The 14,526-nt window shown below is 39.0% G+C and overlaps 2 protein-coding genes and 1 non-coding gene across 4 annotated transcripts; 2 read left to right on the forward strand and 1 right to left on the reverse strand.

Annotated features, from left to right (window-relative positions):
* Window positions 1-81: 81 nt before the first annotated feature.
* Window positions 82-1,920, forward strand: LOC140879864 (uncharacterized). Of its 2 annotated transcripts, XM_073283810.1 has the most exons (4): window positions 82-513; window positions 622-726; window positions 820-1,237; window positions 1,348-1,920. In XM_073283810.1, exons 2-4 carry the CDS (start codon window positions 654-656, stop codon window positions 1,700-1,702), a joined length of 846 nt encoding a protein of 281 aa, XP_073139911.1. In that variant the 5' UTR covers window positions 82-513; window positions 622-653; the 3' UTR covers window positions 1,703-1,920. The 2 variants fall into 2 exon arrangements, with proteins under 2 accessions (XP_073139911.1, XP_073139910.1); XM_073283809.1 differs by lacking the exon at window positions 82-513 and having other exon boundaries at window positions 524-726.
* A 170-nt stretch (window positions 1,921-2,090) lies between these two features.
* LOC140879866 (pterocarpan synthase 1-like) lies at window positions 2,091-2,712 on the reverse strand. Its single transcript, XM_073283812.1, has one exon. It carries the CDS (start codon window positions 2,700-2,702, stop codon window positions 2,124-2,126), a length of 579 nt encoding a protein of 192 aa, XP_073139913.1. The 5' UTR covers window positions 2,703-2,712; the 3' UTR covers window positions 2,091-2,123.
* Window positions 2,713-8,536: 5,824 nt separating this feature from the next.
* Window positions 8,537-8,642, forward strand: LOC140885682 (small nucleolar RNA R71). The gene has a single exon (XR_012151100.1). It is a non-coding gene; the product is annotated as a small nucleolar RNA R71 (small nucleolar RNA).
* Window positions 8,643-14,526: the final 5,884 nt, after the last annotated feature.

The following is a 14,526-nucleotide window of genomic DNA, read 5'->3' on the forward strand; positions in this document are numbered from 1 at the left end:
TTAATAATATGAACATATGCATCAGAGTAAAACTTGTATAAAATAAAATAAAATGGCCACCTTCGCTTGGGTGCTTTGATATGAACCTATCATTCAAAGATTTGAATTTTGAACTGGGGAAATACTGACTGTTTCACATGTTTCTTTGTGGTGTCCACATTTCTGAACAACTATTCTCATCAAAGATTCACAAAGCAGACAGTAGTAGATGGACATTAATGAAGCAACTCCTTGTTCATTTTCCTTGACAAATCTTACAGCGACACTTGTACAGTTCCTGCTCCAACTCTTTCCCTTAATGTCAAAGCTAAATCCTAAATTCCTAATAATTTCCGCAACCTTAAATGCAACTCCGTACCACCATCCTGAATTGAAGCCACGATTTACAATAAATGGAGGCAGGTGAGCGTTGCAGCACTGGCGCCGATTATAATTAGTACCGTGTCACTTTTTTTCTACTCGTTCAAATTCGTCCACACCAAGATTTCTCTTTCTCAAGCTTCACTATTTAAGGTTCTGCAGACACCCTTTTGTTTACTGCTTAATTAATTCACAGCTCCTCCGGATCCATGGATTGGTCAGGGAAGCTTTTCTTCACGGGATTTCTTCTTGTTTTTGCAGCAGCGTCCATTGATGGAGTATATGGAGATACAATGGTTACTGGGACTGTCTTCTGTGATCAATGCAGAGATGGCCAGATATCCCTTTACGATTACCCCTTGTCCGGTAAATTTTCGAACACTTACTGTGCATAATTATGCTGAGTTGAACTTGTTTGTATGTGTGCAGCGAGTGAAAGTAGTAGTTTCTTGTGTGCAGGAATGAACGTGACATTGGCCTGTCCAGGCAGTGGCGGCCAGTACTCGACATGGAGAGAAGAAACCACGAATTGGGTGGGAAATTATGCGATGAAGTTTGATGGGACCCCAGATTTGAGAGGCTGCTATGCGCAAGTTTCGAGCAGCGGGCTAGGCTCGAGTGACTGTGGGGTAGCCGCTGGTCCAGCTGGTGGCCTGAGATTGATGTTCAACATGTTTGATATGGAAATGTATACCGTGGATCCATTGCTAGCGCAGCCCGCCGAGCCTATGTCCTTCTGCCCAAAATCCCCCACGCCCACGGTGCCTGTTTCCCCTCCACCAGTAAGGCTTCCACCGGCTCCTCATCTGCCTCCATTGCCTCGGTTTCCTCCGGTGCCTCCGACGCCATTCTTGGAAGCTTCAGCTTGCTCACATCAGTAAGTTTGATTTTACATTAACTCGTCTAACTTTCGAACTTCGAAAAAAGCTTCTAGAAAGCGCTTCTGGTAACGATAAATCTTCACACATTGTATGATACTTCTTGTAGACAGTGGATGATGCCAGAGCACAGATGCTATTGGAAGGTGGTGAGCCCGGACACCAAAGTGGCCCTCGTGTTCGGCCCTATCGCGGCCGAAAAATACGGCACAGACTTGACCTTATGGCAAGGCATGACTGGAAGAGGCGACCCATACAGAACCCTCCTAAGGGAAGGAACAACTGCACTTTTGAATTCATATAATAGCATAGTCTTTCCATATCACTCATTTGCTGTAATCCAACACATGAACTGGGCGTTAATGGGGTCGACTCGACAAGTCCTCCGGACCGCTTTGGGCTTCATGAGGGCCAATTCAGGAACCAGATTCAATGCTACCTGCAGATTTAATGCTTGCAATTGATCCAAACATTTGCAGTTTCATTTGGATCATCGTGCGTTTCAGGGCTTTTCTTGTTTATCAGATCTTACATGTTTACTACATGGATTTATTGAGGCCTAAGACATGATATTTCGTTTTTGTTTATGTTATGTTATGTATGATTGCCTAAGAGACTCACGCATATGAATGTGATATAGCCATTGACTATGAGAAGCATTTGAATTTTATTCTGTTTAGTACTTTATTCTGTTATGATTGATAAATGATACGTAAGTCGGTCCATTTGCAAACTATTTATTTATTACAAAGAACAGAACCATAATTGTTATGCCCGACACAACACACACTATACAATTGAACACATGAAATCAAACTGCTAGAATTACAAACTTCAAAACATGAAATATGGAACAGATGAGATCGAGCGTCATGTCACGATCGATCAATAATGCAATACAAACGCATTATACTCGAAAACAGTATCACCCGAACTATTAGACGGGATGGTATTCACAAACGCAACACCTCTCGCCAACATGAAAGCACCCGTTCCACCAACTATAGATATCTGACCTAGCTCGACAGCAAGGCACGAATTACGACCAACAAAACTAAGTGTGCTCCCATTGTACTTCTCATCCGTGAACACGACAGTGAACGTCATGTGTAGGCTAATCTTCTCCAACGAGGCAAAAGTGACGATCCCTTCTGCCCGACCCATCACCTTGGAATCCGGCTCCGGCCCGACTGTCACCGGATCGTCTATCACCACGACAAGGCCGAAAAGTGTAGGAGAACCGAAAGTAGTGTTTGCCTTGGCCACGATGACATTCGTCGTGGTGACATTCTTCGTGTTTGGCGTACTAAACACATCACGAACGTAGAACTGGAGCGGGGTGACCCTTTCCTTTACCCGGTATCGGGTATTCAGCCATTTTTGCACTAATTCAGGCCCCATTGCCACACCATTGGCAATGCCCATAATAGAGACAAGTGTTAAAACCATGAGGGATTTCTCCATGTTAACTTCTAATTTTCCTTGATGAATAACTTGAAGGGTTAAATGTATAGTAAGATTGCATTAGTTTATATACAGAATTAAGCCGCCTATGAGTAATATAAAAAAAAAAAAAAAAGTCAAAATATTCTCCCTAAAACTACAAGAAACTTGCACATTCTACATCTCGTCTTCCACAATCTATATAATGCGTACGCGCAAAATTAGGTGCAAAGTGTGTCTCATATCGTGTCTAAATATTGCGTTAAAATATTTTGAGATTAATATATATATATATATATAAATAAGTATGGTTTGTGCTATAAATTATACAAAACATTCAATTTCAGAAGGATAGGGAGATTTTATGAGTTTATTATATCATGACTTATTTTTCTTTATTTTGTTAGGCGTTTTTTTTAAAACCTTGAACGAAATTTTTGGGGATCAGAATACCTTAATAAATCCTACAATTCATGAAAGAACATACAACAATGGATCAAATGCTAATAAAATTAAAGTTTGACTTTATGTGACGTCCTTTTATCATTGACCAAAGTTTAAGGCATTAAGCTAATCTAGCTTATGGTTCAAATAAAGAGCGTGCTTTGATTAAAAAAAAAAATTGGAAATATAATTTTTGAAAACTAACATTTGGATGAGAAAAGCTTGGTCAAAAACTAGAAAATGTGGTTTATATGTTTCGTTTATGATACAACGAGGTTTGACGGATTTTCATAACGAAACCCGTACAAATAAAACTCTAATTAGAATTCTTATAAAGACCTTAACCTTGTCATTAGACCGAGAAATTTTTGACGTGATTTCAAAGTTTCTAGATCAATTTTTTTTCCCTTGAAAATTTAAAGCTCTTTCAATCCTAACACTAAGGTAGTGTTTGTCTTCAAAAAAAAAACACTAAGATAGTGTTTGTAACCTCTAAAAATAAGTGATTATGAAGATTTTCTTCATAAATTTGTGAAGAGAATCTCCATAATCACTTATTTTTAGAGGTTGCAAACACTACCTAAATTAAACTTAGGGGTTGGACCGGAGTTTCTTTAAATTCATGTCGCAAATCTTTTACATGCATGCAAGTGTAGACACGTCCCTTTATAAAATAATAATAACGAAAATCTCAATGCTTCTATTAGGAAATAATTAAATAATTCAATACTAGAGAAATAAGTTTTCCCAAAAATTAATTATGGATTAATTTAAGTCCCATCACATGGATATGAAATTTAATTTTTGAAGAAAACTATATATCCGTCAATGATTAGCTCCAAATTAACAGGTCAAGGACCAAGAACATAGCTATAAATCTCGCTACCCCATCTATATAATTAATCATAGGCAACATGATTCCATGAATCCCGTACAACACAAAAATCATCATATATAGTTTCTACATATATTCTCCGCATGGTTCATCATAGCCAACGCCAAAGGGAGCAATAACAAACAAAAATGAAAACCAATGGCCCCAAAATGTTTGCCAAGAAAGAAAGGGCACATGCATAAACTTCATTTGTATATCCAAGACGTGCTAGACGGCCCTAACGCCACCTTATGGGAGGTGGCGCGATCTACCATCACTAGCGATTCTCCCACGTCTTTCGGCCAAGTTATAGTTATCGATGACACGATAACATCCGGCCCTGAACCTACTTCGAATGAACTGGGTCAATCACAAGGGCTCATCACTTGTAATAATACAAGGGGAGCACGCTCTGTGTTTTGGGAAGGAAATCAAAATCCGGCAAGTACCATATAAGATGCCGGTTGTTGGTGATACTGGAGTTTTTCCAATGGCTCGTCATGAATACAGTATTTCCAATACATACTCTTTCAACCCGAACACCAAGCCGGGTCTACGAATATACCGTTTATGTAACTCTACGTGAATCAGGTTAAGAGTTGAGATGTTGGCAAATCAGTGATCACATGCATATTAATATTAATTAATGGTGTGAACCATGCACATTAAGAAAGATCCAATATATACTATTATAGCCAGCGACAATTAGTGAAACATATTTTTCGAGGAAAAATAGATAAATCATGTCTGAAAAGACTCATTTGACAATAACTTACCAGAGAAATATATATTAAATGTCATATATAATTAACTTCATATGTTTTTACAATAATATTTACCAAGATTTCATAATTTGAAAATGATGAATAATACTCAATCAAAAAAATGATGAATTATACATATAGTATCACCTGTCTCAAACATACATCGCTTAATATATGACATCAAACAATAATTTAACAACATGCATTTCATCTCAAAACACTCTCTTTACAGTTGCAACAGTAATAATAATGTTAAATTTAAAAGTATATCTATGTACCAAATGATATAATTGATTTTTTTAATGAACCATTCTTTTAGTCAAGCTCGCTAATCCCAACAACTTTAGATAACTAATTGCTATCTTTAGATGTAAAAAAATAAAGCTATGAAGTTAGTATTAATATACTTTTAACTTGATGAAAGCGGATGGATAAACCTGAGCAAATTATAACAATTTTCCATTATCACATTTTAGTCAAAAGACTTTTCATTTTTTTAAAAAAAGATATCGGACAATAAAACATATACATGAAGGTGCATGCTTAAAAACATCATAACATATCATAACTTAAATTATCTTAAATAACATAACACATAAATATTGTTGAGCAAATTATTTTCTAACATCGCATGGTTGTATCCGTAGTGTAACCTTAAATTATACATTAAATACTGATCAGCGTGGAAACCAACGTACGTGGCGGTGACGAATCACCTCTTAAATTGGCAGTAAACTGCCCTTCAATAGTTCACATATGGGGACGAATCCCCCTCAAATCTTAAATTGTCACACTACTTCAACTTCCAACATAAAATATTTTCTTATTGCTCAACCTTAAACATTTAATCGTACATAAAATTAATTTCATGAATGCATGTACTTAATTAAAATGTGTGTCCTTCATATATATTTAATTTAATTTCATACTAACATATAAATATTAAAATAAACCCCCATGCATAAAATAATTAAATATATATTCAGGACACATGCAAATTTCTCATTGATTGTACTGGACTGCTGACCCTAAACTCTCAAGCCCATTTACTTAAATCTGGCCCATTAACACTGAGACTGGCCCATTAACATACTTAAGCCCAATAAAATTATTCTAAGCCCAATTAAATAATTCAAGCCCATTAACAACCAATTCTGGCCCAATGGGCCCAAAAGCCCAAAGACTGGCCCAATAACTTTCATGGGCCCTAAAGCCCATAAAAATTAGTGGGCTCACTTAATTAAATTAATTAAGCCCAAATAATTAAGTTCAACCCAAAATAATTAAATGGAGCCCAAATCATTTTATTTTTAATTAATTGGCCCAAAAACCCATTAAATCATAAAATACTTTAAAATTAAAAAGAGTCGAGCCCGGCCCACCAACCCGGACCCGGACCAACTTAACCCGACCCACTATCCTACTGACCCGACCCGAACCACTCAGACCCGGCCCAGACCCGAAATTAGCCCAAACCTCCTCCCCCTACCCCTTTCTCGGCCAACAGTTTGAGCAGTTCCACGAGATTCGTTCGTGCCATCTGCTCCAGAAACATTTGGCCGTGAAACCATCTCATAAACGTAGTGCACTCAAAGACGTTTCCAAAAAGCTAAAAACCAGCCAAAATGATGGCATAACGAAGGAGAACGGACCTCTGCAAGTCAGCCTATCCTAGACTTGCGCGCAGACCTGAGCAGCGCCGGGACTTTCAATCGTTCTTCCTACTCCGACCATATTTTTCCGTGAAACCACTTCTCAATCCTAACCAACATCTAGATGGTTCAAACCCTTCAGGCCTCACCCAAAATAACGGCCTGGAGAAGTAGAACGAAGTCTTCTTCCTCAAAACCCTGAACTTGCGCACCTTGGACCCAGAACTGATGCAGCTCGACTCCAGCCCTGTTCCAGCCTTAACCATCCAACAAAACCCAGCCTAGGGACCCTAAGACTCCCTTTGAACCGTGGACCAGCAGCCATGCATGCTCATAACCATAAAAACGTGAGTATGATAATGAAATCAAAGAACCATGTGCATACCTCCAGAAATCCGATTTGTTTTACTGAAAATTTCAATGAAAAGTTTGATGCCTACACACACACACGCATAATAACTGATATGGCACGAAAAATAGAGAAAGAATCATGCCTTGCACCGTAGTTTGAAGAGAAAGGAGTGCGTAGAACGATTCCGGGACGACGGGACGACGAGCAACCTTGAAACTTCGAAGAAATTCGGCTATGGAACCTCCTTGGCTGTGGTTCGAGGAAGAAGATGATGAATAGTAGGGAGGTAGGCGGCTGATGGGAAAAATAACGTGGGGTTTGGGTAGATTAGGTTTTGTTTTTGTTTTAATTAAAATATAGGTTAATTAAATATAGATAAAAGGTTTTAAATATAAAAATATACAACTTAATCTTTCAAATAAAAGTTAAAATCTGATAACTCAATTTAAAAATATAAAAATCCCGAAATTACAAATTAAGGGAATTTTAAAAATAATTAAAATTCATTAAAATGGCTAAATTTGAATAAAAATGGACTCCTGAAATTATATAAAATTAAATACTAAAAATTTTGAGGAAATAAAACTCAAAATAATATTTTTGGGCTCTAAAAAGACTCATAAAATAATTTGGATAAAAAGTTGTCATCTCGTCCGTCCACGGTCCCGTCTACGCGATCAAAAACAATTAAATACTAAAAATCATAAAAATCACTAATTATGGGTTAAATGCTTAAAAATAAATTAAATCATGCACAAATAATTCACATAATTATTTAACCCATAGATCTAAAATTTAAATAATTAAATTCCCTAATTATGCATGCAGATTTACGTATTTAAAAATATCGGGTGTTACACACTGCCTTCTTCTTGAACATTTGGGGGTATGGAAAAGGAGGTTTGTACATCGTTTTTTGCTCAGGTTTAGACTCTTTCTCCTCGACCTTCTTCTCATCAACTGCAACTTTTTCAGAAGTCTTTCTCTCATATTTGCCCTCTTCATTATCCACCTGCTTCCCACTCCTCAACGTGATAGCATTACACTGCTCCTTGGGATTCACCTCAGTATTACTTGGGAATTGGCCTCTGTTATTATCTTTAAGTACGTTCGCCAACTGCCCAATGGTAGTCTCCATGGATTGCAATACAACACCCATGTTGGCCACATTCGTCTTTAAGCTGTCTAGGCGAGTCTCAGTCCTCGCCATCCTCTTGCTCGATTCCTGCACAAAAGCATTAACAACATCCTCCAAAGGAGGCTTACCCTCACCCTTATTTGTATTGTATCCCGGAGGAGGATTCAACACATTATTATTATTTGCATATGAAAAATTCTCATGATTACGCAAACTAGGATAATATTGATTGGGTACAGGATTACCTCGATAGTTGTTGTAATTTCTGTTTTTCACATTTTGAGCTTGATCCACACTCTCAAATCCATCAGCAGAATTTACGGCAGTCGCCAGCGATGCTGTCTTAATAGAAACTTGATTGACTTTGGTCAGTGTAGCCAACTGTGTAGAAATAGTAGCCATCTGAGCAGTCAAAGCAGTGAACGCATCAACCTCATGAATTCCAGCAGGCTTCCTTATCGCAGATCTCTCACTCGGCCACTGATAACTCTTAACAGTCATTTGCTCAAGCATCTCATATGCCTGTTCAGAAAATTTAGAAAATATTAAACCTCCTGCTGCAGCATCCACAGAAATCCTCGTTGGGCCATTCAAACCATTGTAGAATAACTCAATTTGTTCCCAATCTGGAAAATTATGGTTTGGACACTTCCTAAGCAACTCCTTGTACCGCTCCCAAGCTTCATAAAGCTGCTCAAAATCTTTCTGTTTGAAAGTAGTGATCTCAATTTTCAGCTGAGCAGACTTGGCAGGAGGAAAGTACTTAGCCAGAAATTTAGATGTCATGTTTTCCCATGTAGTGATACTCCAAGAGGTAATGACTGTAACCAACTACGAGCATTGTCCCTAAGAGAGAACAGGAACAATCGTAGTCTGATGGTGTCCTCAGTAACACTATGAATCTTCACTGTGTCAGCAATCTCCAGAAAAGTACGCAGGTGCAAATATGGATCTTCAGTAGCTGCACCCCTAAGCTGATTTTGCTGCACCATATTAATCAGAGCTGGCTTCAACTCAAAATTATTTGCCGTGATGTTCTGCCGAGCTATCCCAGAATAATGAGTATTGATCACTAGTCGAAAGTGATCTCTGATCGGCACCGGAGCATTATTGACAGCTCTTTCCCTTTATTCAGCCATTTGTTGCAACTCTTCTCTTCTACCTTTTCTCAAAGCTTTAGCAGTTTTCTCGATTTCCGGATCAAAGAGCAGTGAGTCGTAACTTTGGCTTTTTCGCATAAACTGCATAGACAGGAAAGATTTAAAATTAGAACCAACAAAATAAAATAAAATGCTCTAAATCAAAATTAAGACCAATTAGCACAATTTAATATAAATCAAATAAAATTCATTCCCCGGCAACGACGCCAAAAACTTGCGTATTTTTCGCTCGCAAGCGCACGATGTCAAGTTATAATACAGGAATTAAGTCCAAGTCGATCTCACGGAGAATGAATAAATGATATTATATCAAATATTTGCAACTAATAAAATCCTAATCCTATGTAGAGCTACAAAATTGGTTTGATTTTTATAAAACTAAAATTTGCAAGAAACAAAACTAAATAACCACGAGTTCACGAGATGAAAATTCAATAAGCGATGAATGCTAGAGGTTCGACTTCACTTGACTGTCCACCACAATTTATTTCTAATGATTGTTTAATTATCAATTCTTCTAGTTTATTAGCCAATAATCCCTATTATTTTCTACTACCTCTCTCGAGTGTCAAGCAGAAATTCGTATTCAATAGCAAACTCAATATTTCTATCTAAGTTCAACTATTAAATCCGGTAAATAGCACAAGAATTCTTCTGATGACTTCTATGAAGTTATATGCCTCTCGAACAATATAAACATCAAAGATGTATTTTCTTATGTCGTATTCAAAATCTCCTCTCTCGAGTGATAGATTCTAAATAAAATATCATTCAATCTATGGCCAGTAAATTGAAAGCATTAAAATCAGGAAAATACAAATAAACTGTGCGAATAAATTTAAATATCTAAATCAAAATATGTCAATTATGATTTCCAGTCAAGATCCGTCTACCTCTAGACTAAGAAATTAGTTCATAACGCAATTAAAAATCAAATAACTCATGTTTTTCCAACAATCCATAAACTAAGAAAAATAGAGTTCAAAGAGAAACTAGAACGAATTAGAATGAAGCTTCTCCGTCGCCGGATGCCGCCGTCTTCAGTCTTCGTACCGGAATCTCGAGCTCTTGTGCACTTCAAAAATTCTCAATAGCCGTCTTCTCCTCTGAAAACTCCCTAAACCCTCGTCCCCTCCAGAATAAGTCATAAAATCCCTTTTAAAACTCGATTAAAGACTTTCCATATTTTTGGAGACTGCGCAGCGCTGGAACGCTAATAATTTGGCGCTGGGGCGCTCAAGTTTCGTATTTTATTTTTCAATGATGGACGTCTAGTGCTGGAGCACTAAAAAGATGGTGCTGGGGCACTCTGGACATGAATTTACGGGCGCTGGAGCGCTGGAAAACTAGAGCTGGGGCGCTACTTGTTCTTCCATTTTACCATCTGCGTAGAAATTTTGTAAAAATCATAACTTAAGTTCTAGTCATCGGATCAAGATGAAATTTTGGCAAAAACTTTAAAACATCCTAAAATTCAATTTGAATGGTGAAGATCGGATTTTGATGTCTCTAACATTCCCAGTAATTTTCTGAAGTTTGTTGTCCCGTAATTCGGTTTTCCGCTTCTTCTTGCTAATTTTTTTCAAATCCTTGCAACTCACAAAAACAACAACAAATACGCATAAAATTCACTCGATACATCACAAAATCCAAGTCAAATCATATATAAATTAAGTGCATAAAATGCACTTATCAGATGTCTAAACTCGAGAGTGCTTTTCGAGCTTTCGGGTGCACTGAAGAGCAGAAACTGAAAGTTCTAGAATTTGTTCTAGAGGATCGAGCACGCTTATGGTGGGATGCCAAAGCTACTCAAGCACGTACTGAGAGAGGACAGGTTACTTGGGGGGATTTCTGTCAGCAGTTTCAGAAACTATATTTTCCTCCAGCAGTTCGACAGGCACGATCTATGGAGTTGCTGACTCTGAGGCAAGGATCAATGACTATTGATCAATATCAGCAATGATTTCTTGATCTGCTACCTTTCAGTCATCATATTAATGACAGTGATGCGTCCAAGTATGATATCTTTCTGCAAGGCTTGAATCAAGATATCTACTCACAAGTTGTTGTCTGTGATGATCCGACATCTTATGAGACTTTGGTGAACCATTGCCGTCAAGTGGAGAAGAGCAATAGGCGGGAACAGTTGATGATGCCAGGACATCCTGGTGGATCTCTTGGGCCTAAGGTTCAATCTGTTGTGCAATCTGGACCTATGTCTTCTTCTACTACTTCTACTTCATCTGGTTCTCGTGGTTCATGAGGTACATTCCGTTTTGGAAAAAAGAAGAAGAAGGAAGAGTTTTGCAGTCACTGTGGTGGGAAGCATCCTGCAGCTTCATGTCGGAAGGCTACTGGTGCTTGTTATATTTGTGGTGAGCAGGGACATCTGCGGAGAGATTGTCCTCAGCGTATGGGTTCTGCTAGTGGATCGGGATCACAGGTTGGATCTCAGGCTTCTACTTTTCCACATCAGCAGCCAGCACCACAGAGTTCTTCTGGTTACCGTCCACAGACTCAAGGGAAGGTATTTGCTCTGTCTCAGGAGCACGCTACTGAGGAAAGCGATCGCATGTTGGCAGGTACCTTTTTGTTATGTGGTATTCCTGCATTTGTTTTAATTGATACTGAAGCATCACATTCCTTTATTTCTAGCCGTTTTGTTAAGAGACATAGATTACCTTATGTATCATTAGATATGGATTTAGTTGTATATACTCCGCTGAAGCAGGAGGTAGTAACTAAGCGTCTAGTGATGGGTTGCCTTCTAGAGTTTGAGGGTCATGTGTTATCGGCTAATCTGATGATTTTAGCGATGGCCGATTTTGATTGTATTTTGGAAATAGATATGCTTACTTTGCATCACGCTACTGTGGATTGTTATCAGCGTCTGGTACAGTTTTATCCGGATGAGGGTGATAGTTGGTACTTTTATGGTGAGGGTGCGCGACCTCCGATGCCACTTGTATCGGCTCTAAAGGCATGTCATATCTTAGAGTCAGGTGGGGAGGGCTACCTCATCTATGCAGTTGATATGTCCACGAGTAGTCCGGGTATCGTTCAGTTACTGGTTGTCATCGAGTTTCCTGATGTATTCCCTGATGATATTCCTGGTTTTCCTCCGGTTCGAGAGGTTGAATTTGGTAGTACCAGGAACTACGCCTATATCCCGAGCACCTTATCGTCTGGCACCGTCAGAGATGAGGGAATTGAAACAGCAGTTACAGGATCTTCTTGATAAGAGATATATTCGTCCAAGTGTTTCTCCGTGGGGAGCACCTGTTTTGTTCATCAAGAAGAAGGATGGATCGATGCGATTATGTATTGATTACAGGCAGCTGAATTGTGTCACCATCAAGAATAAGTATCCTTTTCCACGGATTGATGATCTGTTCGATCAATTACATGGTACTTCTGTCTACTCTAAAATAGATCTGAGATCTGGATACCATCAGATGCAGGTACGAGACTCAGATATTTCTACGACTGCTTTTAGGACCAGATACGGGCATTATGAATTTCTGGTGATGTCATTCGGTTTGACGAATGCACCGGAAGTTTTTATGAATCTGATGAATAATTTATTTCGAGAATATCTGGATAGATTTGTCATCGTCTTCATTGATGATATTCTTGTCTATTCTCATGACAAGAATGAGCATGCACATCATCTGAGGATTGTTTTACAGACGTTACGAGATAAGCAGCTGTATGCGAAATTGAGCAAGTGTGAATTCTGGCTTGATCGGGTAGTGTTTCTCGGTCATGTGATTTCTAGTGAAGGGATATCCGTTGATCCTAGTAAGATAGAGGCAGTGCTGAACTGGTCTCGTCCGACGACGGTTGCTGAGATTCGTAGTTTCTTGGGTCTAGCTGGTTATTATCGTCGGTTCATCGAGAATTTTGCACAGTTGGCCAGACCTTTGACTCGGCTTACTCGAAAAGATGTTGCCTTCATATGGTCCTCGGATTGTGAGGAGTCATTTCACGAGCTGCGTAGACGTCTTACTACTGCACCTGTGCTAGCCCTACCTTATGGATCAGGAGGTTATGTTGTCTATACTGATGCCTCTGATCAGGGGTTAGGATGTGTTCTTACACAGCATGGACATGTTATTGCCTATGTTCTCGACAGTTGAAGACGCATGAGAATAATTATCCAGTACATGATCTCGAGTTAGCCGCCATTGTATTTGCGCTCAAGATCTGGAGGCATTATCTTTATGGCGAGAAATTTGAGATATTCACAGACCACAAGAGTCTGAAATATTTATTCACTCAGGCGGAGTTGAATATGAGACAGAGACGCTGGATGGATCTCTTAAAGGATTATGATTGTGAAATCAAATATCATCCAGGTTCTGCTAATATTACTGCTGATGCTTTGATTCGGCAGGTGAGACTTTCTGCATTTCAGACTAGTGAAGTATCTCTGTCTCATATGATTCAAGAGTGTTGTTCATTGAGTTTTACGCTTAAGCACAGGAAAGGGAGAAATGGGATTCGATTGTATACTATTCTATCTGAGCCAGCATTGTATTCTCGGATCAAAGATGCTCAGATATCTGATGTTAAGACTCAGCGTTTGGCACGTCTAGACAATGAAGTTAATACATCTGGATTCCATTATCAGGCAGATGGTTTATTGTGCTTATCAAATCGGGTGGTTGTACCGGATGTTGCGGAGCTCAGGAATGATATTCTTTCTCAAGCTCACAGGAGTTGATTGTCAGTTCATCCTGGAAGTATGAAAATGTATAAGGACTTGCGAACCAGATTCTGGTGGAAAGGGATGAAGCGGAGTGTTTATCAATTTGTTTCGAGATGTTTGGTTTTTCAACAGGTCAAGGCTGAACACCGACGACCAGATGGATTACTGCAGAATCTTGAGATTCCCGAATGGAAGTGGGAGCACGTGACTATAGATTTTTTCACCCACTTGCCTATGACTTCACGTTAGTGTGATGCTATCTGGGTTGTTGTTGACCGTTTGACGAAATCAGCACATTTCATTCCTTACAACCGGGAGTATTCTTATGATCGCATGACACACTTATACATCCAGGAGATAGTGCGATTGCATGAGATTCCAGTGAGCATAGTTAGTGATAGAGACCCGCGATTTACCTCACGTTTTTGGGGTAGTTTTCAGCAGACGTTGGGTACCACTTTGAGTTTGAGCACTGCATATCATCCAGAGACTGACGGGCAGTCAGAGCAGACGATTCGTACATTGGAAGATATGTTACGTTCTTCTGTCATGGACTTTGGCTTATCTTGGCAGAATCAGTTACCTTTGATCGAATTTGCCTACAATAACAGTTATCATCGTAGTATTGATATGGCACCTTTCGAGGCATTGTATGGTCGACAGTGTCGTACTCCGTTATTCTGGGATGAAGTCGGGGAACGACAAGTCGAGGGTCCTGAGTTGGTGCAGCAGATTGTAGACAAGGTA

Source organism: Henckelia pumila, chromosome 2, assembly GCF_033568475.1.
Source record: "Henckelia pumila isolate YLH828 chromosome 2, ASM3356847v2, whole genome shotgun sequence".
NCBI classification, from domain to species: Eukaryota; Viridiplantae; Streptophyta; class Magnoliopsida; order Lamiales; family Gesneriaceae; genus Henckelia; species Henckelia pumila.

What these genes read in the sequence shown, in the direction of transcription:
- LOC140879864 (XM_073283809.1), top strand. Translation starts at nt 570, where the DNA reads ATGGATTGGTCAGGGAAGCTTTTCTTCACGGGATTTCTTCTTGTTTTT. An exon ending in TTACGATTACCCCTTGTCCG is followed by an intron (nt 727 to 819) that starts GTAAATTTTCGA and finishes TCTTGTGTGCAG; the next exon opens with GAATGAACGTGACATTGGCC. An exon ending in GCTTCAGCTTGCTCACATCA is followed by an intron (nt 1,238 to 1,347) that starts GTAAGTTTGATT and finishes TACTTCTTGTAG; the next exon opens with ACAGTGGATGATGCCAGAGC.
- LOC140879866 (XM_073283812.1), bottom strand. Translation starts at nt 2,702, where the DNA reads ATGGAGAAATCCCTCATGGTTTTAACACTTGTCTCTATTATGGGCATT.